This window comes from Hyaena hyaena, unplaced genomic scaffold (genome assembly GCF_003009895.1).
Source record: "Hyaena hyaena isolate Hyena2069 unplaced genomic scaffold, ASM300989v1 scaffold_25, whole genome shotgun sequence".
NCBI classification, from domain to species: Eukaryota; Metazoa; Chordata; class Mammalia; order Carnivora; family Hyaenidae; genus Hyaena; species Hyaena hyaena.
Genome location: NW_024080657.1, coordinates 1 through 26,364, shown reverse-complemented (window position 1 = coordinate 26,364; position 26,364 = coordinate 1). Strand labels below are relative to the sequence as shown.

At 48.7% G+C, this 26,364-nt stretch overlaps 2 protein-coding genes across 2 annotated transcripts in view; one reads left to right on the top strand and one right to left on the bottom strand.

Annotated features, from left to right (window-relative positions):
- LOC120228609 (fer-1-like protein 4) overlaps nt 1-22,797 on the top strand; it is a 31,304-nt gene extending 8,507 nt beyond the window's left edge. The window contains exons 20-45 of the mRNA XM_039227145.1: nt 1,366-1,453; nt 1,527-1,643; nt 2,016-2,168; nt 3,292-3,445; nt 3,570-3,694; nt 4,116-4,250; nt 4,385-4,558; nt 5,012-5,128; nt 5,231-5,392; nt 11,697-11,895; nt 12,037-12,095; nt 12,171-12,302; nt 12,890-12,932; nt 13,020-13,126; nt 13,203-13,340; nt 13,438-13,554; nt 17,336-17,463; nt 17,663-17,833; nt 18,255-18,409; nt 18,993-19,153; nt 19,695-19,780; nt 20,914-21,012; nt 21,256-21,497; nt 21,941-22,221; nt 22,325-22,425; nt 22,518-22,797. Of these exons, the coding sequence (XP_039083076.1) occupies nt 1,366-1,453; nt 1,527-1,643; nt 2,016-2,168; nt 3,292-3,445; nt 3,570-3,694; nt 4,116-4,250; nt 4,385-4,558; nt 5,012-5,128; nt 5,231-5,392; nt 11,697-11,895; nt 12,037-12,095; nt 12,171-12,302; nt 12,890-12,932; nt 13,020-13,126; nt 13,203-13,340; nt 13,438-13,554; nt 17,336-17,463; nt 17,663-17,833; nt 18,255-18,409; nt 18,993-19,153; nt 19,695-19,780; nt 20,914-21,012; nt 21,256-21,497; nt 21,941-22,221; nt 22,325-22,425; nt 22,518-22,722 (3,649 nt within the window). The 3' untranslated portion in view covers nt 22,723-22,797. The remainder of the gene's footprint in view (nt 1-1,365; nt 1,454-1,526; nt 1,644-2,015; nt 2,169-3,291; nt 3,446-3,569; nt 3,695-4,115; nt 4,251-4,384; nt 4,559-5,011; nt 5,129-5,230; nt 5,393-11,696; nt 11,896-12,036; nt 12,096-12,170; nt 12,303-12,889; nt 12,933-13,019; nt 13,127-13,202; nt 13,341-13,437; nt 13,555-17,335; nt 17,464-17,662; nt 17,834-18,254; nt 18,410-18,992; nt 19,154-19,694; nt 19,781-20,913; nt 21,013-21,255; nt 21,498-21,940; nt 22,222-22,324; nt 22,426-22,517) is intronic.
- A 1,676-nt stretch (nt 22,798-24,473) lies between these two features.
- Nucleotides 24,474-25,997, bottom strand: LOC120228610 (endoplasmic reticulum-Golgi intermediate compartment protein 3-like). Its single transcript, XM_039227146.1, has 5 exons — nt 25,907-25,997; nt 25,765-25,829; nt 25,030-25,166; nt 24,894-24,949; nt 24,474-24,694 (listed from the first exon to the last, which is right to left on the bottom strand). Exons 1-5 carry the CDS (start codon nt 25,995-25,997, stop codon nt 24,615-24,617), a joined length of 429 nt encoding a protein of 142 aa, XP_039083077.1. The 3' UTR covers nt 24,474-24,614.
- Nucleotides 25,998-26,364: the final 367 nt, after the last annotated feature.

The following is a 26,364-nucleotide window of genomic DNA, read 5'->3' as shown; positions in this document are numbered from 1 at the left end:
GCCCACACAGGGCTTGATCCCACAAACCATGAAATCATGAGTTGAGCCAAAACCAAGAGCTGGATACTTAACCGACTGAGCCACCCAGGCATCCCATCAGTGTTTTTCTGATCCTCTTCTCAAAAGTTATTAATTCATTTATTCAATAAATATTTAAGGGAGTTACTATTCCAGATACTGTTTTAGGTGCAGAAATAACAGTGAAGAAGCATTCTTTTTTTTTTTTTTAAGTTTATATATTTTGAGAGAGAGCAAGCAAGGGAGAGGCAGAGGGGGAGGGGGCGGAGATACTCCTAAGAAGGCTCCATGCTGTCAGCACAGAGCCTGATGCGGGGCTCAAACTAACAAACCATGACATCATAACCTGAGCTGAAACTAAGAGCCAGATGCTTAACTGACTGACCAGGGAAGATCTGAGAGGAGGTAACATTTGAGGAGAGACCTGAATGAAGAAGGGAAATCAGCCATGCAAAGATCTAGGCGCCAAACATTCTAGCAGAGGGAGCAGCTAATACAAAGGCCTCAATGTGATGATGGGCTGGGTATATTCATGGAGGAGCAGAAAGGCCAGTGTAATGGTTGGATTGTGCACGAGGGGAGAGATGTTTGATGAGGACAGGGAGATAAAGGGAGCCTGAATATGTAGGGTCTTCTTGAAAATTCTGTTATTTGAGATGAGAAACTGCTGGAAGGGAGTGAAATGGTCTGGAAAAGCATTGAAAAGATCTCTCTGGATGCCATATTGAGAATATTCACGGGGAGAGTGGGGAAGGAGCTTAACATATTTTGAAGGTAGAACCTAAACAATATGTTGACGGAGTGATGTGGAATAGGAATGAAAGAAAGAATATTTTAAAGTAAAACAGATTTTGGAGGGGGGGAGGTGTGTGTGTGTGTATAATTGGAAATCATGCACTTTGTTTGGGCATGTAATGTCTGAGCCACCTTTAGTCAATGTTGGGACTGTAAAGCCCCTGTGAGCCTTTAGTGTGCACTGGAATCCCCCAGGGTATCAGCATGCAGATTCTAGCAGCAGGTCTGGGGTAGGGGGGAAATTCTGCGTTTCTAAATAGGTAATACCACTGCTGTTGGTCCTGGGCCAGCTTTGAGTAGCCAGGGTAGTAGATAGTTACACAGTAGTGCCTTCTAGGCTCCAAGGTGAGGCTGGCCTCTACAAAGCTGGGAGTGGTCCACGTACGGAAGCCATCCTTGGCTTAGGAAAGGGGCCTCTTTGAGAACATGACTGACAAGAGCTGTGAGAGAGTCTGGTGGGTGTAGGAGGCCTGCTCTGAGGGAGGTGGCCCCTAGGGGTCAGCATTCCCTCCTCTGACTCCCACTTGCCATTCCCACCCTTGCTCACTGCAGACAGTTTTGCCATGGTGCTGAGCGCAGGACAATGACCCGGCCCAATGCCCTGGATCGATGCCGAGGGAAATTGCTCGTGCACAGCCTGGTACGGTTTGGGGAGGGCTGATCAGGGGCACCTAGTTGGGGCCCTCCACTCATGTTTCTTCCTGCCCTTCCAGAACCTGTTGGCAAAGCAAGGACTGCGGCTTCTACGGGGTCTGAGACAGGGCAATGTGCAAGAGAAGGTGGCACTGGCCAAGAAGCTCTTGGCCAAACTGCACTTCCTGGCCCAGGAGGTAACACCTGGCCACCTATTTCCCTACCCTGAATACCCTTGGTGGTGATGGTTGCACAATGCTGATTGATACACAACCATTTACTACTGAACTGTACACTTAAAATGGTTGCAGTGGTAAGTTTTATGCAATGTGTATTTTACCGCAATTGTAAGAAAAGAAACTAGGAAAAAAAAAAAAAAGAAGTCAGGTTGGACTTTGAGGTTGCTTGTGGAGCATCCGGGAGAGAGATGTCTAGGAGGCAGGTGCCATAAGGATCTGGGCTTTAGGGGTATGTATCAGGGCTAAGATGGGTGCTTTTGTCCATCGTCCAGTGGAAGCTGCGGCACAGGTGGGCTCAGCTCTATCCATGACCCAGTTCTCCACCCGCAGCCCCAGCCACCCCTCCCAGATGTGCTAGTCTGGATGCTCAGTGGGCGGCGCCGAGTGGCCTGGGCCCGGATCCCTGCCCAGGATGTGCTGTTCTCTGTGGTCGAGGAGGAGCGAGGCAGGGACTGCGGGAAGATCCAGAGTCTGCTGCTCTCGGTGAGGGGTGTGGGTTGCTGGAGACTGGAATAGGGTGAGGCTTCTAGAGCAGGGGCTGGGGAGCGGGGGCACAGGGTGGAGGCCTGTGGTTCCTGACAGAGGGTCCCCAAACTCTTTGTTTTATTTTTTATTTATTTATTTATTTTTTTAATGTTTTATTTCTAGGAGAGAGAGAGAGACAGCGTGAGCAGGGGAGGGTCAGAGAGAGAGGGAGTCACAGACTGAAACAGGCTCCAGGCTCTGAGCTGGCAGTCAGCACAGAGCCTGACGCAGGGCTCGAACCCACGAATCGCGAGATCATGACCTAAGCGAAAGTCAGACGCTTAACTGATTAAGCCACCCAGGCGCCCCCTCTTTGTTTTATTTTTTAAAAAAACTTAAAATTTTCTTATTTAAAACTTCTTTCAATTAAAAAATTTAAGTTATATAATGTCTTCCTTTAATTTTAAAATTTTTTACATTTAAGGTTACTTAAAGATTATTATTCTTTTAAAAAGTATACCTGAACTCTTTTCAATTAACCTAAAAGCCAAAAGGAGATTGTGCCTTTACCTAAGTCCACTTTGATGTGAGATAAACATCAAGTTTTGTCAGCTCTGGGCCTGCACTGGCCCTTTTGCTGACTAGGCTCTGACAGACCATCAGGTGACAAGGATGGGAGAATGATGAGTCTGTTCCTTATAAGTACAGCTGGGTTTGGAGGCATAATGCTTCTAATCAAGGTGTCCCTGGAATAGAAGCCAGCAAAGGTCCCTAGTGCTAAGAAGTAATGACTGTTGGGGCAGGGAACAGGGCATCTAATGTGTTGGGGTCAAGGGGACAGAGTGGGTAAGCGTGGGGTGTGGCAGTGCAGAGCTTACAGTGCATTTGGGGGGCATGGGGTTCGGTATAGGAAGTGACAGGGTTGGGGTCGGAGGCCTAGAACATGGGAGTGTTCAGGGTAACAGGTACTGGATAGAAGGCATGGAGTGGGGTTAGGGGCAGGGTACAGGGAGTGCTCTTTGGATTCGGCACTGGGGAGTGGTCTGGTGTTACAGAGAGTATGGGCACACCCTGGGGGAGCAGGGGCAGGTCTAGGGGGGCAGTCAGAGGTGGGCCCTAACATGCCACCTCCCTGCGATAGGCACCTGGGGCAGCTCCAGGTGAAGTCTGTGCCAAGCTGGAGCTCTTCCTGTGGCTAGGGCTGGGCAAGCAAGCCAAGGCCTGCACTTCAGAGCTCCCCCAGGACCTGCTGCCTGAGCCTTCAGCAGGGCTGCCCCACCACCTGTGCCGGGATGGTGAGTACAGCCTGACACTTGCCTCGGGTGTGGGGCTAGATGCTCAGCTGGGGGTTTGGAGGGGTCTGGGGTCAGGGAGTCCGGTGGTCCTCTGAGCAAATATCTCCTTTTGCCCCCACCCCAGACTTCAGCTACTTCCAGCTCCGGGCCCACTTGTACCAGGCCCGAGGGGTGTTGGCAGCAGATGACACTGGGCTTTCGGACCCCTTTGCTCGAGTCCTCATCTCTACCCAGTGCCAGACCACACGGGTGAGGGCTGCCCTGGGATGTTGCAGGGAGCTGGGGAGCGGGCCTGGGAGACAGAGTGGGGTGAGGGCTGAGCTTTTCCTCAGACCCTAAGTCTCTCTTCTTGCTCTGGATTTTCAGGACAGGATACTGGATTGGGCTGCCCTGTTTTAGAGGGTGGTATAGAACTAGAGAGCCTTTGAGGCAAAGAACTGTTTTGAGGGTTGACTGTAGGACTAGCCCCGAGGGTGGCAGATTGCAGGTAGGGGGACTAAGCTCCAACCCCACTCTGACCTGCTCTTTTGTCTGTACCACACTCTCCCTCCTTTTGTGGTAAACAGCTGCTAAAAGTATCACTTTAGAGCAAGAGTGCTCACGTGGGATGTATGTTGGGAGATTCCTTTGATGCCTGCCCTTGACTCCCTCTCTGCACCATGCCCCCAAGGTTCTGGAGCAGACACTGAGTCCCCTGTGGGATGAGCTCCTGGTGTTTGATCAGCTGATCGTAGACGGGAGGAGGGAGCATCTGCAGGAGGAGCCTCCGTTAGTGGTCATCAATGTCTTTGACCACAATAAGTTTGTGAGTGTGGCCTGGGCACTGTCTGTTCCCATCCCCGAGCCCCCCCCCCCCCCGCCAACTCCTCATCTTGATGCTCCCCTCCCCTGGCTCTTGAGCATCTTCTAGTTTTGTCTTCACTGCCCTGCTCTCTGCAGGGCCCCCCTGTGTTCCTGGGCAGGGCGCTGGCTGCCCCAAAGGTGAAGTTGACAGAGGACCCTTACCAACGCCCTGAGCTACAGTTCTTCCCCCTAAGGAAGGGGCCCCGGGCAGCTGGAGAGCTCATCGCCACCTTTGAACTCATTGAACTGGACTACAGTGGCCAGCTCGAGGTCAGAGTACCCTGGCCTAGCCGGCACAGGCTGTGGATTTTTTTATTCTATCAGGTCGTCCGGCTGCAGAGAATATGGACCATGGGCATGTCCTGGAATTACCCCATCCAAGTATATTCCCCCCAGAGAATGCAGGCTGCAGATTATCCTGGGGTCACCTCACTGGGGCCTCCCGACTTCAGGGAACATTATAAGTATACATACTGTAGGTTCCTCTTGCCAGGACTCCCACCCTAGAGACCCCAGGCTGCAGGTTGATCCCCATGCCTCAGACACCCACCCTCCCTTCCTGTACGTGGCCGCTTCCTGAGACACGCCCCTCCTGCCCATCCAGCCTTTTTAGTTCCTCTGGAATTATATTTCACTGGCAGCTCTCAATAGCCCCTCCCCAAGGCCTGATTTCCCTCCTTTGGCCTGATTTCTCCTTGACCTCTGATTTCTTGCCTCCTGCAGCCCTCGGTGCCCAGTGATGTAGAGCCCCAGGATCTGACACCACTGGCCGAGCACTTCTCCGGACGCCTGTCCCTGCCACCTAACGTGCGTCCAGTGCTCAGGGAGTTCCGTGTTGAGGTAGTCAGTCGTACTCATATCCCCCCCACCCCTGCTGCACACACACACCTGGGTGCCCTCTGTCAAGTGCAGGCCCTTGAATTTCTCACTTCCTGACCCCAGGTGCTGTTCTGGGGTCTGAGGGGCCTCGGCCGTGTGCATCTGTTTGAAGTGGAGCAGCCCCAGGTTGTGCTGGAGGTGGCCGGGCAACGTGTGGAGTCAGAGGTCCTGGCCAGTTACCGTGAGAACCCCAATTTCACTGAGCTTGTCAGGCATCTGACAGTGGTGAGGACATGGGCTGGGAGCAAGAAACGCTGGGCTAAGAAGTGAAAGGGCAGTGGGATGTTGAATTCCTAGCCAGTCATCTCAGATTAATCAAGGGATCGGGAAATTTTTTAAAATTTATTTTTAAATTATTATTATTTTTAAATTTACATCCAAGTTAGTTAACATATAATATAATAATGACTTCAGGAATAGAATTTAGTGATTCATCATAACATATAGCACCGAGTACTCATCCCAACAAATGTTCTCTTTAATGTCCTTGCCCATGTAGCCCATTCCCCCACCCCAAACCCCTCCAGCAACCCTGTTTGTTCTCTGTATTTAAGAGTCTCTGATGGTTTGTCTCCCTCCCTATTTTTGCTTCCCTTCCTTTATGTTCATCTGTTTTATATCTTAAATTCCACATAAGAGTGAAATCATGTAATATTTATCTTTCTTACATTTCACTTAGCATGATACCCTCTAGTTCCATCCACATAGTTGCAAATGGCAAGATTTCATTCTTTTTGATTGCCAAGTAATACTCCATTGATATGTATACCACATCTTCTTTTTTTTTAAATATTTACTTTTGAGAGAGAGAGACAGAGCATGAGTGGAATAGGGGCAGAGAGAGAGAGAGAGAGAGGAAGACACAGAATCTGAAGTAGGCTCCAGGCTCCGAGCTCTCAGCACAAAGCCTGACCGGGGGCTCAAACTCACGAACTGCAAGATCATGACCTGAACCAAAGTTGGATGCTTAACCAACTGAGCCACCCAGGTGCCCGTCATCTTCTTTATCCATTCATCAGACGATGGACATTTGGGATCTTTCCATACTTTGACTTTCATTGATAGTGCTGCTATAAACATTGGGGTGCATGTGCCCCTGATACAGGGAATCAACACCCCTGTATCTTTGGATAAATAACCTAGCAGTACAATTGCTGGGTCATAGAGTAGTTCTATTTTTAAGTTTTTGAGGAACCTCCATACTGTTTTCCAGCGTGGCTGCACAAGTTTGCATTCCCACCAGCAGTGCAAAAGGGTTCTTCTTTCTCTACATCCTTGCCAACATCTGTTGTTGCCTGAGTTGTTATTTTTAGCCATTATTACATATGTGAGGTGGTATCTCATTGTAGTTTTGATTTGTATTTCCCTGATGGTGAGTGATGTTGAACATTTTTTCATGTGTCTGTTAGCCATCAGGGTGTTTTCTTTGGAGAAGTGTCTATTAGTGTCTTTTGCCCATTTCTTCACTGGATTATTTGTTTTTTGGGTGTTTGATAAGTTTTTTATGGATTTTGGATACCAACTCTTTATCTGATATGTCATTTGCAAATATCTTCTCCCATTTTGTCAGTTGCCTTTTAGTTTTGGTGATTGTTTCCTTCACTGTACAGAAGCTTTTTATTTTGATGAGGTCCCAATAGTTATTTTTCTTTTGTTTCCCTTGCCTATGGAGACATGTCAAATAAGAAGTTGCTGTGGCTGAAAAAAGAGGTTGTTGCCTGTTTTCTCCTCTAGGATTTTGATGGCTTCATGTCTTATGTTTAGGCCTTTCATCCATTTTGAGTTTATATTTGTGTTTGGTGTAAGAAAATGGTCCAGGTTCATCCTTCTGCATGTCACTGTCCAAGTTGTCCAACACCATTTGCTGAAGCGGCTGTCTTTTTTCTGTTGGATATTCTTTCCTGCTTTGTCAAAGATTAGCTGGCCATACATTTATGGGTCCATTTCTGGTTCTCTGTTCTGTTCCATTGATCTATGTGTCTGGCTTTTTTTTTTTTTTTTTAATAAAAAATTTTTTTTAATGTTTATTTTTTGAGGGAGAGAGAGAGCACAAGCGGAGGAGGAGCAGAGAGAGAGAGGGAAACACAAAATCCCAAGCAGGCTCCAGGATCTGAGCTGTCAGCACAGAGCCTGATGTAGGGCTTAAACCAATGAACCTTGAGATCATGACTTGAGCTTAAGTCAGACGCTCAACTGACTGAACCACCCAGGCACCCCTATGTGTTATAATACAGCTTGAAGTCCAGAGCAAATTTTCCATAAAAAGATTGTATTTCTGAAAAAAGATAGTATATTTTAGACTCTGTGGGCCATTCAGTTTTGGTTATAATTACTCAACTAGTAATAATAGTAGCATGAAGAGCACTGAGTGTTATGTAGAAACTAATTTGACAATAAACTATTTGTAAAAAAAAAAAAAATAATAGTAGCATGAAAACAGACATAAACAGCAAGTAAATGAATAAGTATGACTGTGTTCCAATAAAACTTTATAAAAACAAGCAGTGGGCCAGATTTGGCTTACAGACTATAGTTTGCTGATCTCTGGATTAATCCATAAACTGGTGGTACTCTCTTGGCTCTGATAGGTCACAAGGAATCTATTTTGTCTCTGAGACACCAGGGGCAAAGAAATGCATTCTTTGTGTAATTTGTAATTCCTGTAGTATGGAGTTTGGATTCAAATTCTGGCAATGCCATTTAGGAACTTGTCAAATCACTTGTCTTAGTTGCGCTTTCATGTTTTGTTTGTTTAATGATTCTTAAAGCTCATTTATTTATTTTGAGAGAGAGAGTGCGCAAACACAGTTGGGGGGGGGAAGGGCAGAGAGAGAAGGAGAGAGAGAATCTTAAGTGGGCTTGATGCTGTCAGCACAGAGCCTGATGTGGGGCTCAAACTCACGAACCATGAGATCATGACCTGATACGAAACTCAGAGTCTGACACTTACCTGACCGAGCCACCCAGGCATCCCTATTTGTTTGTATAAAAGAAAAACCTATTTCTGATTTGAAGAAATATTGAAGATTGAAGGAAATACATCAAATGTCTCCTTGTAAGAGTGCTATGAGGAGTCAGTGAGAGAAAGGATCTTGGTGAAAGGGCTTTGTACACTGAAAAGTGCTGTGCCTGTATGAGGGGGAGACTGCGACAAAGTTTAGTGGTTCCAGACTGCAAGGGGGTAAAACCCTGCAAGAACAAATAAACAAAAAACCAAAAACAACAAAAACCCTAACACATTCTTGACTCTTTCGCCTGCAGGAGTTTTCAGTTTGGAAACTTCATTGTGCTATAAGATGGTAAAGCTGGAAGCAGTTTGCTCATTGAACTTCTAGGGAGTGTTTCCTTTCATTTCCTATTTCACAGTGCAAACTGAGGAAATCCTATCCCTCTCTCCACGTCTCTCCATTGTGCACTTGAAAAGAATGACTAAGCACTCTGCTATTAGGTAGAGTGACCTATAGACATGTCAGTTAGGTCAGGCTGTGTTGATAGTGTTTTGCAAACCTTCTTTAAAAAAGCCTTCTTGGGGCACTTGGGTGGCTCAGTTGGTTGAGCACTGGATCTTGATTTTGGCTCAGGTCATGATCTCATTGGTAGTGAGATTGAGCGAGTCAGACTCCATATTGACAGCACACGACCTGCTTGGGATTCTCTCATTCTCTTCTCTCTCTCTTTCAAAGTAAATAAACATAAAAAAAAAAAAAGTCTTGGTGATTTTCTGACTAGTTGTTCCATCTGAGAATATGGTATTGAAGTCTCCAGCTATTATTGTTGAATTGTTTTTTTCTCCCTTCAATTTTGTCAGTCTACCTCTTGTATTTTGAGGTTCTGTTGTTACATGCATATATGCTTACAGTTGTTACAGCTTCCTATGAGTTGATCTGTTTATCATTATAAAATGTCCCTCTTTGGGATGCCTGGGTGGCTTAGTCAGTTAAGCGTCCGACTTTCGCTTAGGTCATGATCTCGTGGTTCGTGGGTTCGAGCCCCGCNATACCCAAAAAATAAATTTGCATTTTTTAAATAAGCACATCAAGTGATTCTAATATAGATGTCCTTGGACTATAAGAAAAACCAAAGAGGGGCGCCTGGGTGGCTTAGTCGGTTAAGCGTCCGACTTTCGCTTAGGTCATGATCTCGTGGTTCGTGGGTTCGAGCCCCGTGTCGGGCTCTGTGCTGACTGCCAGCTCAGAGCCTGGAGCCTATTTCAGAGTCTGTGTCTCCCTCTCTCTCTGACCCTCCCCTGCTCACGCTGTCTCTCTCTCTCTCCTAGAAATAAATTAAAAAAAAATTTTAAATGTCCCTCTTTGCCTCTAGTAAAATTTTGTGTCTTAAAGTCCATTTTGTCTGATAGTAAAGCCATTCTGGCTCTCTATGGTTACTGTTTGTATGATGTATCTTTCCCCATCCTTTTCCATTCAACCCATATGTGTCTTTTTAAAGAATGTCTCTTAGCACGAAGTTGCATATTTAAAAAAAAAATCCAGTTGACAATCTCTGCCTTTTGATTGAAGTGTTTAATAAAGCTGATGTGAAATGTTGGTGTCCGGGAGCTAATGGTAAAGAAAGAATTCTTGAGACCTCTTTGGTGCAAAAAAAGTGGTTTTATTAAAGCACAGGGACAAGAATTGTGGGCAGAATTGCACTGGGGTTGTGAGGGGTGACTGATAATATACCTTCAAGTTGGAAGAAATAGCGTAAATCTCTGAGGAATTTGGAGCAAGGTTTCCAGGACCTTGAGGGGCTAAGCTGCTGTTAGGATAAGGTCATTTACTACTGTCTAGTAAAACCTTAGTCATGAGACCCTTCAGATGTAACAGTGGGCCATTTGCTTGGAGAATGATTGCTAACATATATCTTTAGGGGATGGAATAGAAATAAAAGAAATTTCCAAAGGGAATTTTTTATAGGATCCTGGAGGTAAGGCTAATGTCAAGCTAAGGTTGCCTTTTGCCTCTAGCAAAGTATTAACAGAGAGGCAGTTGAGTTCCTGGAGGAAGGTCACCTTGCCTGTTTTGAGCACTTTGCCAAGGCAAAGGAAATTTAATTTTTTTCCGCATTTCTTTTTGTTCTCCAAAGCAAAGTCACGTTTGATGTTATTGACATGGTTGTATTTACATCTGCCATTTTGCTATTTGTTTTCTTTTTCTTTTTTGAATGTTTATTTATTTATATTGAGGGGGAGAGAGAGCGAGTGAGAGAGCACACACAGGTATAGCCACGCACTGAAGAAAAAGTTCTCAGACGCTTAGATGGAGCAGCTGTGCGTGGCTGCCTCTGCCAGCGAAGCAGCAGCAGCAGCAGCTAACTGCACGTGGCCTTATTTCCTGTTTGCCAGATATAAACATCAAAGAATGTCAAAGCATGAGAGGAAAACACAAAGAGCCTCCAGACATAGACCAAACACACATCTGGTGTTTACATGAAAGCATGCAGGGAAGATGTGCAGTTTCAAGGACTGCTAGGCAATTACAGTGGGTCTCTTTCCTAACTGGCTCCTGGGAGATAGTGGGGCTCTGGAGCTCATAGTGCTATCGTGTTCGACAGCCTTGAGACCAGAACATCACTGACATTTCAGCAATGATCCCATTTACTTTCCCAGGGCTTATAATACACTCTCTAAAAATAACTGCACAAGCAGGGGAGGGGCAGAGAGAGAAAGAGGGAGGGAGAGAATCCTAAGTAGGCTCCACTCTGCCAGCGCAGAGCCTGACAGTGGGGCTCGATCTCACAAATTGTGAGATCATGATCTGAACCTAAACCAAAAGTCAGACTTTCAACTGACTGAGCCACCCAGGCGCCCCTGGTATTTGTTTTCTATAGGTCTCTCATATTTTTTGTTCCTCCTTTACCACCTTCTTTTGTATTAAAATTGTATTTGTAGTCTATTTGTATTAAATGATATTTATTAGTGTACTATTTTAATTCCTTTGTTGATTTTTACTTTGTAGTTACTTTAGGGATCACAGTATGTGCACTGATTTTTCACAATCTACTTCAGATTAATATGAATTCAATTCCAGTAAGATTTTTCTCCAGTATAGGGCCATTCCTTCTTCCCTCCTTTGTGTGATAATTGTCAAATATGTATAAAATAAACCCAACAATACAGTATTTTAATTATTGTGCCTCCCCCTTAGGATCCATTGATAGATCTAGAATTCCCATATTAGAAGGCATACATATTGTTACGGCTTTAAATCTATATTAGCAAACTGAGCATTGATCCTTTGTATAATCACCACCACCACCACCACCACCATGTTTCTGATAGCACTTTGTTGGCCCCACAGTAGTTTTGTATCCATTATGTCTTTTGATATTTACAACAGTCTTTTGAGTGCAGGATTGTGTCCCTTTTTGGCCAGGGAAACAGGCACGGTGACTTACCAATGACACAATGAGGCTGTGGCAGAGCTGAGCTGGGAAAGCAGATTTAGCTACACTGTTTTCTGTATGTCTGTGCTGCTGCCTCTCCCTCCTCCCCAGGTCTTCAGAGACCCAGTTCCCCTCTCTCCACCCCCAGGACCTGCCTGAGCAGCCTTACCTGCAGCCTCCACTCAGCATCCTGGTGATAGAGCGCCGAGCCTTTGGCCGCACTGTGCTTGTGGGTTCCCACATTGTCTCCCACATGCTGCGATTCATACTCCGGGCTCATGAGGATCCTCCTGAGGAGGAAGGAGAAGAGGAAGAGACAGGGGACATAGTGCCCAAGGGACCACAAGGTAAGGGGTCTTCCTTCCCCTTAAGGGCCACCAGACGGAAGCCCCTCTGGTTCTGGGCCAAGATGGCTCCAGGGGACCCTCCCGTGGGGCATGGAGTCTGCTTCACCTGACCTCTTCCTGATGTCATTTCCCTTTTCCCAGGACAGAGGTCCCTGGATCCCTTCCTGGCTGAAGGGAGGATGCCCAGACGGCTTCTCAAGGTGATGGGGCATGGAGATGAGTGAAGAAGGGCTGGGAGGTCCTGGGTTAGGGACGCTCACTTCTCTCTCCCTCAGGCTCCTCTGAAGAAGCTCCCCCTGGGAAGCCTCCTGAACCAAGGCCCTGAGTTGGAGGAGGACATCCCAGATCCTGAAGAGCTTGACTGGTGGTCCAAGTACTACGCATCGCTGCAGGAGCTCCAGGTGCAGGTGGGTGCAGAGGCGGGTCCCAGGATGCAGCTGGAGGCCCAGGGAGATAAATGGCAAGAAGAAGGATCTCATCAGATATGGGGCTCCATAGCTTTTCAGAGCTCTTCATTGCACATCTTTTCTTACCTTCGTAACACTTCTGGAAGTTGAGAATTACTGACTCCATTATCTAGAGCTGTGCTATCAGAAATATCATGTGAACTGCATATGTAGTTCTGACTTTTGAAGTGGACACATTAAAAAAAAAAAGAAAGAGGTGAAATGGACTTTAATAATAAATTTTATTTAACCTAATATAAAATATCATTTCAACAAGTAACCTTTATAAAAATAGGACATTTGACATTCTTATTTTATATACTAAGTCTTTAAACTCTTTTATTTTACACTTATGGCACATTTCAATTTTCAATTTCAAGTGGGATTACTGTCTTGGGCAGCGCAGGACTAGCCAAACTGCTTTGCAGATGCAAGTGGTTCACACAGCTGAACTGGGACTAAGGTTTCCCGACTTCCTATTCTGGAAAAGGGGTAGATTAAGGAGGTGAAAGGTAGGGAGGAATCTCTGACTTGCCCTTTGATTTCAGACCAGCTTTGATGAGGATGAGATGGATGATCCTGGGGAGTCAGGTAGGAGATTTGGCTTTCTTGTTCCTACTCTATCTCCCTCCCTTCCGACAACAGTATTTCTACTTATGGCATTTCTGCCATTCCCAGATGGGGTCAACTTCGTTTCTGTGGATGGGGAGGCCCAAGACCAGGGTCAGGGTGAGGCTGAAGTTAAAGGCTCTGTGTCCCAGAAGAAAGCAATAGCCACCCTGAAGGTGAGTGGGGGTCAGGGAAAGGGGATTCTGCTAGGATTCTGGACATTGGTCTGTCACGGAGGCCCTGGACTTTCAGATCTACAACAGTACCCTGGAGGAAGAGTTTAACAACTTTGAAGACTGGCTGAATGTATTTCCCCTGTACCGAGGACAAGGGGGCCAGGATGGAGATGCAGAGGAAGAAAGGTCTGGACACCCTGTGGGCAAGTTCAAGGTATGTTTGGGGAAGGAAGGGTGGCCAAGGAGTACAGGTGGGGATGCCAGAGGAAGACTCTCTTCCCAATGACTTTTCTGTTTCCCCCCCAATCCAGGGCTCCTTCCTTATTTACCCTGAATCAGAGGCAGTGTCATTCTCTGAGCCCCAGATCTCCCGGGGGGTCCCACAGAACCGGCCCATCAAGCTCCTGGTCAGAGTATATGTGGTAAAGGTGAGCATCCATCGCCACAGCACGCCTCCAATTCCAGTGAAGGTAATGTACATGAAAGCTACAGACTAAGGATTTGGAAGGAATCTCAGGGATTAGAGTCTGCCTTCTTCATTTCTCAGGTGGGAAATCTTGGGCACAAGTTAAAAGACTCCCCGGGGTTACAAAGCTCACTCATGGCTGAACTGGAATTTAGAGCTTTATGACTCCTTAGTCTTAGTTCCAGACCCTTAGTTTATAGAATGGGGAGTATAACTCCAGGAAGAGTACAGCTCTTAACCTCAAGTTTCACGATGGCTTGTCATCAAATACCTTCACATGGGGGAGAAGCATAAATACAAAACAAAACGAAGTAAAACAAAACAAAAAACCCATACACCTTCACACAGATTCTTGCCTTGCTGTGGTTTTCACACAGTACCCAGCAGGGCCCTGAAGTTTCCCGAAAGGCATCTCAGGGAATGAGAGGCAGGAGTGGGTTGCTCTGCCTACTTTGATCCCAGCACCAGAATAGATACTGTATTTCTATCTGGTTTAAATATAAGGATCATGACTAAGACATAATTTAAATAAATGTTCTGTGGCACATCCTAGTGCATAATTCAATAGTAGGAATCATCTTGATCTTTTGCTTCTAGCGGTATCACAGGCTAGATGGTTAGAAATAGCTTCCTGATGTAATACATCTAGAAATGCTAGATAAACAATCTTAAATGAATGCTAAGCTCATAAGAAAGGGAATTCCCAGCGGGTCTAAGATGAAGAGGCAGAAGGAATTCCCAAGTGGAAGCCCTGGGACACAGGTTGTCTTGAGAGGTTTGTCCATACCTGGACCCCGATGCTTAGGTTCTAACAGCCTAAGATGGGAGCCACAACAAGACCCTTGTGTGAAGCAGCATCCGGGGAGGGCTCTGCTTTTAGGGAAGAGTGCGCAAGAGGAAGTCTACTCACTGGGAAAGGACCTTGTTAGGTAAATGGTCTGTTTCAGCCTCTTCTCCAACTGGGGGAAGTAGAAAACAATGTCTTCCCTGAGAATTTATAATTAGAGTTTTGCTCTCACATTGATTTAAGACTTGAATTTATATTATCTGCTCAGTCCAGAAAACTCAAAGCTGAGAAGTTGGTTTAAAATGGTCCAAACGGTTTCCTTGTTTTCATAGATTTAGATAGCCAAGTATGGGCTCACAACCCCAAATTAAAAAAGAAAAAAAAAACTGCCAGGAAAAATTGTCAGAAAAAAACAACACAAAGGAGAATGAAACCTCTGAGGGTTTTGGATGTTAGGGTCTTCAACTGCTAAAATGTAAAACAACTATCTAATGTATTTCACAAATGGAGAACAAGAGACTTTCAAAAGTGACTGGGAGGTTTTGAAAATAATAAAATTAGGGGCACCTGGGTGGCTCAGTCGGTTAGGTGTCCAACTCTTGATTTTTAGCTCAGGTCATGATCTCTTGGTCGTCAGATTGAGCACTTCGTGGGCTCTGCACTGAGTGTGGAGCCTGTTTGGGATTTATTCTTTCTTTCTCTACCCTTCCCCCACTTGTGTGTGCTCTCTTTCTGTCTCTCAAAATAAATAAACATTAAAAAAATAAAATAGGGGCGCCTGGGTGGCTTAGTTGGTTAAGCATCCGACTTTCGCTTAGGTCATGATCTCGCGGTTCGTGGGTTCGAGCCCCGCGTCGGGCTCTGTGCTGACTGCCAGCCCAGAGCCTGGAGCCTGTTTCAGTCTGTGACTCCCTCTCTCTCTGACCTTCCCCTGCTCACGCTGTCTCTTTCTCTCTCCTAGAAATAAATAAAAAACATTTAAAAAAAATTAAAAAAATTAAAAAAAAATAAAAAAATAAAATAAAATGGCTGCAGGTTGGTAGTTTGCCCAGGAAACTGTTAGAAGAAAAGCAAGCCCTCTCAGGCAGAAAGCATGTGCAATTTGGGCCCTTAGGATGAGTTAAACCAAACATGAGTCATGGTAAAAAGTGCCAACATACAAAGAAGCTACAGTGAGTAAGAATAGCAAAAATAACAGAATCAGACTCCCAGGGTCATTGATATTGGAATGACCAGATAGAGAATATAAAATAACTATATATAAAATGTTTAAAGAAGTAATGTATTAAAATGCATAAGGAACAAGAGATTAAAATAAAAATAAACAGCCAATTTGAAGGACTCGATAAAAGTTTTAGAAATTAAAAGTATAATTAAAAAAATTTGGGGGAGGGGCATCAAGATGGTTCAGTTGGTTGGTTATCCAGCTTCAGCTCAGGTCATAATCTATCTGTTTGTGAGTTCAAGCCCTGCACTGGGCTCTGGAGCCTGGAGCCTACTTTGGATTCTGTCTCCCTTGCTCTCTGCCCCTCCCCCACTTGTGCTCTGTCTCTCTCTCCCTCAAAACATAAATAAACTTAAACAATTTTTTTAAAATTAAAAACCTGATACACTTTTCTTTTAATGTTTGTTTATTTTTGAGAGACAGAGAGAAAGAGAACGAATGAGTAGGGGAGGGGCAGAGAGAGAAGGAAACACAGCTCCAGACTGAGCTGTCAGCACAGAGCCCAATGCAGGGCTTGAACTTCCAAACCATGAGATCATGACCTGAGCTGAAGTTGGACATCCAACCGACTGAGCCACCCAGGTGCCCCAAAATTAAAAACTCAGTGGCAGAGCAAAAGATGTGAACAGCCACTTCACCAAAGAAAACATACACAAGGCAAATAAGCACATGCAAAGATGCTCAACATGCCTAGTCATCAGGGAAATGCAAATTAAAACCATGATGAGCTACAACTTTGAGTACACTAGAATGGGTAAAATAAAAAGATTGACAATACCAAGTGTTTATAAAGATGTGGAGCAACTGGAACGCTCATACACTGTAGACAGTAGTGTAGAAAACACTAAAAATATATTGCTGTATATAAGTTATACGTCAATAATTTATTCATGCTATATATTTACTAACTTATGTAGCTATCAAAACAGAAAAGTAAGTTTAATACATGCAGTTAAAAAATGCAAAATGGTGCTATACATTGCTTTAGGTTGCATGCATATGTAGTAAAAGTATTTTTGCTTTTTGTGTGTGAGTTATAAACCTCAAGTAAAGTCTTCTGGCAACTTCCATGATGAAAAGGAATTTAAATCAGGTAAGGGGATTCAGGGAGTTTCCATTTGTTGGTAGGGTTTTATTTTTTAAGCTGGGTGTGCATATGCTGATTGTATTATTCTTTTTATATTAAAATATCTTTATCATTGTAAAAAATAAAAGTGAACATAAAAAGTTATGATCTGAATATTAAAGCCCTATACATCTTTCCACATATTTTGTTTCATTATATATTAAAACTTTTTTTTTAACATTTATTTATTTTTGAGAGACAGAATGAGACAGAGCGTGAATGGGAGAGGCGCAGAGAGAGGAAGACATAGAATCTGAAGCAGGCTCCTGGCTCCAAGCTGTCAGCACAGAGCCTGACATGGGGCCTAAACCCACAGACTGCAAAATCATGACCTGAGCCAAAATCTGATGCTTAACCAACTGAGCCACCCAGGCATCTCTCATTATATTTTTTCATTATGCCTATTTGCATATCTTAAATATTTCATAATGAATTTAAAAGAAGATAAAAGTCATCTCGTGCAACCTTTCAGCTGATTCCTCATGGTGTGAGATAACTCCTCGGTAACTGCTTGCTTACATGTAACCTAAGATTTGGTCCAGCGAGGGTAATCTTGGGTTATGAGAGTGACACTTTTCTCAGCCCTACCCATACTGTCCCCCTAGGCTACCAACCTGGCTCCTGCAGACCCCAACGGCAAGGCAGACCCTTACGTGGTGGTGAGTGCTGGCCGGGAGCGGCAGGACACCAAGGAGCGCTACATCCCCAAGCAGCTGAACCCCATCTTTGGGGAGTGAGGCTGGGCCCTGGGCTTGGGAATGGGAGCACCTTTACCATCTGACCCTGTGGCCCAAAGCATCCCATTCAGGCAGCTGGTGTGGTGATGGTGAGGGAATGGACAGAGGCTGCTGAGCCCCCTGAAATCCCTTCCCCCCAAAAAGACCATCTCCTGGGGCGTGGAGGTGTCCTCAGCCATTCTTCCTCTTGGCCAGGGTCCTGGAGCTCAGCATCTCTCTTCCTGCCGAGCCAGAGCTGACTGTGGCTGTGTTTGATCATGACCTCGTGGGTTCTGATGACCTCATCGGGGAGACCCACATTGATCTGGAAAACCGATTCTATAGCCACCACAGGGCGAACTGTGGGCTGGCCTCCCAGTATGACGTGTGAGTCCTACAGACCCTAAGGAGCCATTCTGAGTCTGACCAAAGACATTCAAGGTCACATTCTCATTGATGTCCCCAGATCCTTTGATTTCATAGAAGGGGACCTCCCTATGATCAGGACCTTATAGCATAGTGGTCAATACCTGGGCTTGGGATTTGGGATCCTAGAATAAGTCACTTGATCTCTCTGAGCCTCAGTTTCCTCATGTGAAAAATGGAAGTAATATCAGTTATCTCCTCCATTGGAGTGTGGGCAATACATCTTTGATTTTCTTGGTTACCATAAGTGAGGACTAATCTGTCTTGCACTGGAGTTATGAACCCGGATCACCACGTCTTCAAGGGTCCCCATCCCTGCTGCTGTGCCCACTTGTGTCCATATGCTGATTCCAACTGAAGCATCTTCCCTTTCTGCCCACAGGGACGGGTACAATGCTTGGCGTGATGCGTTCCGGCCTTCCCAGATCCTGGCTGGGCTGTGCCAACGATGTGGCCTCCCCAGCCCTGAATACCGAGCCGGGGCTGTCAAGGTGGGCAGCAAAGTCTTTCTGACATCGCCTGAGACCTCGCCCTCAGGTACCAGCCCCTCTCTGATGGACAGTCCATAGGGAGCAAGACTGTTAAGGTACAGGGGTTGCCTAGTGCCCACTCTAATGTGTCCCCCAAAAGAACCTGCCTCCTCCTGCAAGCAGAGGAGGTGAGTTTGGCTGAGTAAGGATGAGATTCTTGGATGGTGGGGAGAAAATGGTCTTTGTTGGTGAGCATGATCCCCAAAGAGTCAAAAGTGGACCCCTCAGAGCCATAGCTAATCAAGTTTCCAGAACATACGGTGGCCTACCCAGGGATTCCAAATGACAAAACATAGCTGCAGAATTGAGCTCATGCCTCATAAATGGCTGGTGGTCTTTCTCTAAACAGAGTCTATGCAAAGCCATAGCCCCTTGAATCCCACTGTCCTTCCACTTCTGGCTTTTCACTGGCGAAAGTTGTTAGAGAAGCATCTCCCCACTTTCTGTGCCTTATGGACTTGACCTCCTGGCCCATGGGCTTTGTCCAGTACAGCAGCTGCCTCAACTTTGCATTTCTGTTGAGGGTGGGGGAGGAAGGTGGAAGAATCTGGACCTGTGTGGGACCTAAGCTCATACACCTCTTCTTGCAGGTAGGGAGGGCCCCAAAGTGGCAAGTGAGGTCCCCGAGGAGGTACAGGCATTGCTGGTGCTGCGGCGTTGGCAAGAGATGCCAGAGCTTGGGATCCAGCTGGTGCCTGAGCATGTAGAAACTCGGCCCCTCTATCATCCCCGCAGCCCAGGGCTGCTGCAGGTGAGAAGCACCCAACCCCAGAACCCTGGGGTTCCCACCATCCCAGGACTCCCACCTGCTCCTGGGCCCTCAGGATGCACTTTCCCCAGGACCTCTAACTGGGCACTGCACTGCCACTTCTGATTCTGGCTCCTGATTCTGGTCCCCAGCATCCCTACTCATCTTAGACCCCCATCCTGGACTCCATTCCTCCACCGTGGCTTTGGTCCTGCAGGATCCCCACCCTTGGCCACCAAGGCTCAGACCTGGCATTCCCAATATGACCTCAACTCCAGGTCCCTAGGCTCTGGACTTTGGGAACACCAGATCTTAACTTTTGATCTCAACCGTCCATTTCCAGGGCCTTATCCTTAACCTAACCTTAGCCCCCGAACTCCCGCTTCAGACCCCACCTTCATCCTCATCCCCCAGGATCTGCCTGACTGTGCCCTCCTGACCCTAGCTCCTCTCCCCCTGGGGCAAGGCACAGCCTCTGGCCACAAGCCTATCACGGGACATGGGGACCTCAGGGAGCCCCTTCAGCCTGGTCCTGTGTTCCCAGGGATCCCTTCACATGTGGATTGACATCTTCCCCCGAGATGTGCCTGCCCCACCCCCAGTTGACATCAAGCCTCGGCAGCCAATCAGGTGAGAGTTCTGGCCGCGCCTCCCCTGGGGTAGGCACCTTTGGACTGCCAGTACAGGGCCCTCTGAAAATCTGGGCTTCAGTGAAGCAGCCAGAGGCTCCTTAGCCAGCCTTTTCAGTTAGGTGGGCCATTAAGTTCCCTTCCTTTTCATAAGCCATGGCAGTTGGGTGTCTGCCCCCTTACGAGTGGAGCTGGTCTGAGTGGAGTTCTGCATAGGCTCTATGTACTTCAGATGTTGTCAGCAATCTACACTTCCCACCTGGAGGCTCCGCTTCCCTTGGTGTCACTCTCAAGGAAGCTTCTGTGGTGTGAGGGCAAGGTGGCTGCTAACGGTACCGGGCTTACATCTTACCAACAGGACTACTTGAGCAGAAAAACAAACACCTGTTTGCCAGTAAGAGCAGGTCTCAGGGCTGACTCTCATTGGATATCAACCTTTGTGATTAGGGGGCTGTAATCTGCTGATTGGTAGCCCTGGGTGATATCCCAGGTGACGTACCCACCTCTGGAGCCAGGTAGAGGTGGATCTTCCCCACCAGAATCACATGGATTGACAGCATAGAGGTGAGGGTGGGGGTGCTCACCAACAGAAAATCATGGTGCCGTCAGCAGATGAGAAGTTGATGCTGGGCAAGAGAAAACAACAGCTACCCAGGAAAATCCATGGCTACCTGGTTGGATCAGGAAAGCTGCAGCCCCTTCTTCTGCCGCTCAGGGGCTGCATGCTCTCATCCCCGCTAGGTAGCTCTCCCTCTCCCACTTGTTGCTGCAGACTGGCTTTCTCTCCTCTGTGCCCTGAAACTTCAGCTTGCCACGTCACGCTGACTAGTGGTGGCTCCAACTCTGCATTTGATGTTACTCAAGCTTTCATTCTCCTGATTCCAAATTTATGGGAGAAACTTGTTGGCCCAGCTTTGGTCAAGAGACCATTCCCGGTGCCATCTGCTATGGTAGGGGTGGTCAGTGATAGCTGGGACTGCCCCGTATCACAGATGTCCTGACCACACAACTGGGCACATGGAGGTGCTCGAGGAAGGTCATGGCCACAGCCTAGCTGCTTCCTGCAGTAACTCTCAGGAACCCCCTCAGGAACCCCTCAAGAGTCTGAAAACTCTCTTCTGATACTGCCCCCAGCTATGAGCTCAGAGTCATCATCTGGAACACGGAGGATGTGGTTCTGGATGATGTGAACCCACTCACTGGAGAGATGTCAAGTGACATCTACGTGAAAAGGTGAGCCTGCAGGCTAGGCCGGCCAAATGGCTGAGAACCAAGGTGAGACTGCAGTCAGGGACATGGGCTTTGAGCTGAGCCACAGCCCTGTCTCCTGGGGCCTCTATGGCACCTGGAGCTGGTGAAGGGCCCCCCAGGTTGTCAGGGGTTGGTGAGCTGGGTTCTGGGTTTGGCCCTGGTGCTGAGCCCCCCCCCCCCCCCCCCCCCCCCCCCCCCCCCCCCCCCCCCCCCCCCTGGCTCCAGCTGGGTAAAGGGGCTGGAGCACGACAAACAGGAGACAGACGTTCACTTCAACTCTCTGACTGGGGAGGGGAATTTTAACTGGCGCTTCGTGTTCCGCTTTGACTACTTGCCCACGGAACGGGAGGTGAGCGTCCGGCGCCGGCCTGGACCCTTCGCCCTGGAGGAGGCCGAGTTCCGGCAACCGGCCGTGCTTGTCCTGCAGGTCTGGGACTATGACCGCATCTCTGCCAACGACTTCCTTGGTAGGGCTTTGCCTCCTTCCTACCTCAACCTCTAGCCCTACTTTCTGCCCTCATTGCCAGTGCCCCCTGGCCCTTAGTTCCTTACTCTAACCCAATCCTGAGTCCTGGGTTTCAGACCCTAGGTCACTAACCTTTACTTTCTGGCCTTATTACTGAACACAGTAATGACCTTCATTCCCACCCAAAGTCCTTGACTCAGTCTTCTGACTCAGGTCACTTTGGACTCCGACACCATGGTCCCCACTTTGGCAGTCTGGTCGTTTCACCAGGGTCTGACAAACTGCTGATGTGTGGTTGTGCTCGTGTGGCCTGCAGCTGCGGCGGGACCACCACGTCCTAGTTCCTGATGCTGTGAGGCACAGTCCTGCTGTGCTCCCCGCCCCCACCCCAGGCCCAGACAAACCTTGATCTCCTCCCTAACCCGGAGAGCTCTGCACTTGCAGGATCCTTGGAGCTGCAGCTGCCAGACATGGTGCGGGGCGCCCGGGGGCCCGAGCTCTGTTCCGTGCGGCTGGCCCGCGATGGGGCAGGGCCGAGGTGCAACCTGTTTCGCTGCCGCCGCCTGCGGGGCTGGTGGCCCGTAGTGAAGCTATGGGAGGCAGAGGATGAGGAACGGGAGCAGCGGGAGGCACGAGCTGGCAAGAAGAGGCAGAGGAAGAGAAGAAAGGGCCGCCCGGAAGACCTAGCGTTCACAGACGCTGGAGGCAGCGTCCATATCCTTACGGTGGGTGCAGGGGTGCGGCCGGGGCAGGACCTGGGCAGGTGGGGGGATGAGGCCGAGCCTGAGCCCATCTAAGAGCTCGGCCTCTGTTCCCTCCTTTTTCTAGGGGAAGGTGGAGGCAGAGTTTGAGCTGCTGACCGTGGAGGAGGCGGAGAAGCGGCCAGTGGGGAAAGGGCGGAAGGAGCCTGAGCCCTTGGAGAAGCCCAAGTAAGGGGGGGTGGCACAGGAGGCTGGGCCGGAGGGAGGTGGGGTGGCCCAGGGGCTTCTTCTTCATTCTGACACCACCTCTGTCCCCACAGCCGCCCTAAAACCTCCTTCAACTGGTTTGTGAACCCGCTGAAGACCTTTGTTTTCTTCATTTGGCGCCGGTACTGGCGCATCCTGGTGCTACTGCTGCTGCTGGCATTGGTCACCATCTTCCTTCTCCTGGTCTTCTACACCATGCCCGGCCAGATCAGCCAAGTCATCTTCCGCCCCCTCCACCAGCCCCCTGACCCTAATTGACCCTGGACGCTCTTCCCCTACCAACCCCATAATTTCCACTCCTGGGGGTCCTTCTCACCAACACGACTGCTTGAGTTCACTGCTTTCTTTGAATGAACTTGACTGTGCCTCCATTCTGACACCTGAACATGGGCTGTGCATGATAATACAAGGGGCAGGAAACAGAGCTGCCCTTAGGTGGCAGGTGCTGGGGATGGGAGGATGCCACCAGGAAGAATGGGACCTGGCAGGAAGCTCAGGGCCCAGGAGTCCTGGCCTCCAAGCTGTCATGCCTTCTGAGTAGCCCTGCTTCTGACAATGGCAGGATCACTTAGTGACAGCTAAGCACTTCCATACTTCATTAGCTTGTTTATTCTTTAACTCTTGAGAGTAGGCATATTGATTAGGACACTTTTGGTTGAAGTAACAGAAATCCCAACCCTATTGGCTTAAAAAGCGATTTGGGGCGGTGGGGGGGGGGGGCTTGCATAGTTGCAATTCCCAGTGTTTAGCTGGGAGCCTGTCACAGGACTCAAAATAATGTCACTGGGACCAGTTCTCTGCCTCTGAGCTCCAGCTCATTTGCAGATAGGGTTCCCCCTTGAAACTGCAGGATGGCGGCACAAGCCTCGCATCTTCCCACGTTCACACCGAGAAGACACACCCAGACTTTCCTAGTCCTGACGGAGCCTCACCCGGGGTCACTGTGGCCAGGAGGATGGGATGTGCTGATTGAGGGCTCCCCTGAAGCTTAGGGTGGGAAGTCATACCTTCTCCCAAACACACAAGCTGAGAAGGTAGGGAGGTTCCTAGAGGAAATTCGGGATACTATTAACAAGTAGGTTAATACTTGGGTTTCTGGCTGATCAAAAAAACAAGGCTCACTACAGTCAGCAGTATCATGTTTAACTTACAGATGAGACATGTCCAAGGTCATAGAGCTTGCAGGTGAGCACATCAGAGCTGGATCTCAGGTCTGTCTGCCTCTAGAAATTGTGGTATCATCACCCTTTGCTTCCTGTCCTTTCTACTTGTCCCCCTACTATTGTCTTACCCAGACAGTCCCTGAGAATCGATCATATGAACTGACCAGCTGTCAATGTCCCTGCTTTCCTGGGCTGCAGCACGCGGTGAGGTCTTGGGCCTGGTTCTCCACATTTATTGAGGGCTATACTGGGAAGCCCTCATGAGGTCTAGAGCTGGGGTCTGAAGCCAGCCTTGCTCCAGAATGGCTACTGCTGCCTTTCCTCCATTTTTCAGTTCTGCTTCCTGCTAGAAGATGGTACAGGACCTGCCTGGACCCCTCTTAGTGCCAGGAGCCATCAGGGGCATGGCACAGAGCATGGTCAGTGAGGATGAGGGATGCAGGAGACTGAGCCCAGGGTGGCAGGGAGAAGCCTCAGCTTTAGCCATCACTGAAGAGGTGGCAAACCCCAGCCTGCACCCAGGGCCCTAGCACCACTGGGGTCAGACATTCATGAGCCTGAGGACCATGGTGGCCCCATGAAGCTCATCCTAGAAAGGTCCATCTCAGCTCTGGAGCTGAACCCAAAAGGCCCAAAGAGCACAGCAGAGGAGGGACTGAGGACAGGGCAGTGGGGTAGGTATCAGTCTGGTTTGAATAAAGCCCAATTAGCCACGGGATGTCCACGTGGGGCTCCCAGAGGGCTTCTGGCCCGATCTGTCAGTCCTGATTACCTTCAGTAAGTGGCTGTGCAGAGGTTTGTTTCTAGGCTCCAGCCAGATGCAAGAAGCACACGGAGACCAGCAAGTACTATAACAATCCATAGATTTATCAACCTGTGCTGAGACCGATGCTCCAGAGGGTCGGAGGGGTTGGAGGGGAGGCTGCGAAATGACCACAAGGCCAAAGAGAAACGGGAGATGAAGAGAATAGAAAGGGAAGAAGATAGCTACGTTGTCTTCCCAAGATCAATTTTCTTCTGGATGGCTCGAGCCGAGTGGTAGATGAGTGAATCGATGAGTCCAGCCACTGGGGAGAGAGACCAAGGCTGGCACTGGCCCAGTTGGGCCCTTGGCTGGCCCCAGAGCCTTGTCACCTGACTGACTAGGCCAACAAATCCCCTTGACCATCGAGGTGCTCCTCCTTCCCCAACCAAAAATCCGCAGGGAGCCCAGGCTTTACATTCCCCACCATGCCCCAACCCCAAACATGCCCTTGAGCTTCTAACCTGTGAACATGCCTCCAATGATAGCGCACACACCAGTCAGGAAGTGCGTGAAGGACCTGGTGGAGGGACAAGGCAGGGGATCAGCAGGCACCCCTGCTCCCTGCAGGCCCAGGCCTCTCCCTTTCCCCACCCTGACCTGTGCTTCTCCGTCAGTTTCACCATCATGGGCGAGAGCTCATAGAGCACGAAAACTCCAGGAAGTCCCTGGTCACCCATCAGCCCATTGGCGACCTTCTCGTGTCTGGTCACAGAGAACTGATTTGTCCTCAGCACCTGGAACAGGAAGGGAGTTTGGGAAAGGGCTGGCTCTATAACCTGGTTCCCAAAACCCCTCAGCCCTACCCCTGCTCCTGCCCCTTGTCTGTAGTGCCTTGACTGTGGGGAAGAGAAAACGAGGCCCCAGGTCGCTAATGAACACTGGAAGGCCTGGGGACCACCTAGGCATCCCCTCTTGGCCTCACCGGCCCAAGGGCTGCTTGGTTACTAGCTCTTTACAGTTCACCAATCCCAGCTACGTGTGGATTCTCTCAGCGGGGGTTTTGGGATGGGAAGGAACTCTCAAAGGCCGCATCATGAGCTCCTGGCAAGGCTGGGCCAGACTTCCTGTCTGCAAAGGTGTTGCTCCACTGGTGACAGCAGAAAGGGGATCAGGGGACCCTGGAAGGGTTAGCCCCCAGCCCAGGGGAGACCCCAGTGACAATGAGCACCCGAGGAACGGATGGAGGCAGTTTGGACAAGCAGAAAGCGCAAGTGCTTTGAAGTCTGACACTGTGGGCCCTGCACCTTCCCTGCGAGGGTAAATCACCTACCCTCTCTGAGCCTTGGCTTGTCACCAACAGGAACCCTGATACCTGAGCTCCTGCAGACTTACCTCCCCATCTACCTTCATGTACACTGTGGGTACCACCTTCACGAAGTACTGGAACATCATGGAGGCTGAAGGGAGAAGAGAGCACTGGGCATGGGTGCTGGGCAGGGCTCTGGTAGCTAGGGGCTACCTCCCAGGTTGGTACCTTGGGGTGCAGTGACGTTGGTGTGGTCCAGGGGGTTCACAATGCCCGGGTAGTCCTCCCCGAATGACAAGTGTCGGATGTAGTGGGTCATGTTGATCTGCAAGCAACACCAGCACCTAAGCCTCAAGCGCTCAAGGCCCCAACAGGCCTCACCCATCAAAAGTTCCATGGGACAGTGGTGGACAGGGCTGCCTGGGCTTGGGGAGTAGATGTGTGGCGGGACGGGAGGCAGGGCAGGATCTTGCCGGGGAGAATCTGACCAAGACAGGCAGCACCACCATGCCCCACTGGGGAACTCCATTCTCAGAGTCTATGGTCTCTGGGCCTCTACAGTCTGAGACTCTGGCTGCATCCAGACATAAGGCAAGTAAAGACGGGGCATGGACCCACTGTGGCAGATGCCAGATTTGCCTGCAAGTCTTGAGCCAGGGAGGCCTAGGCTGGAGGGGCCCCAGATT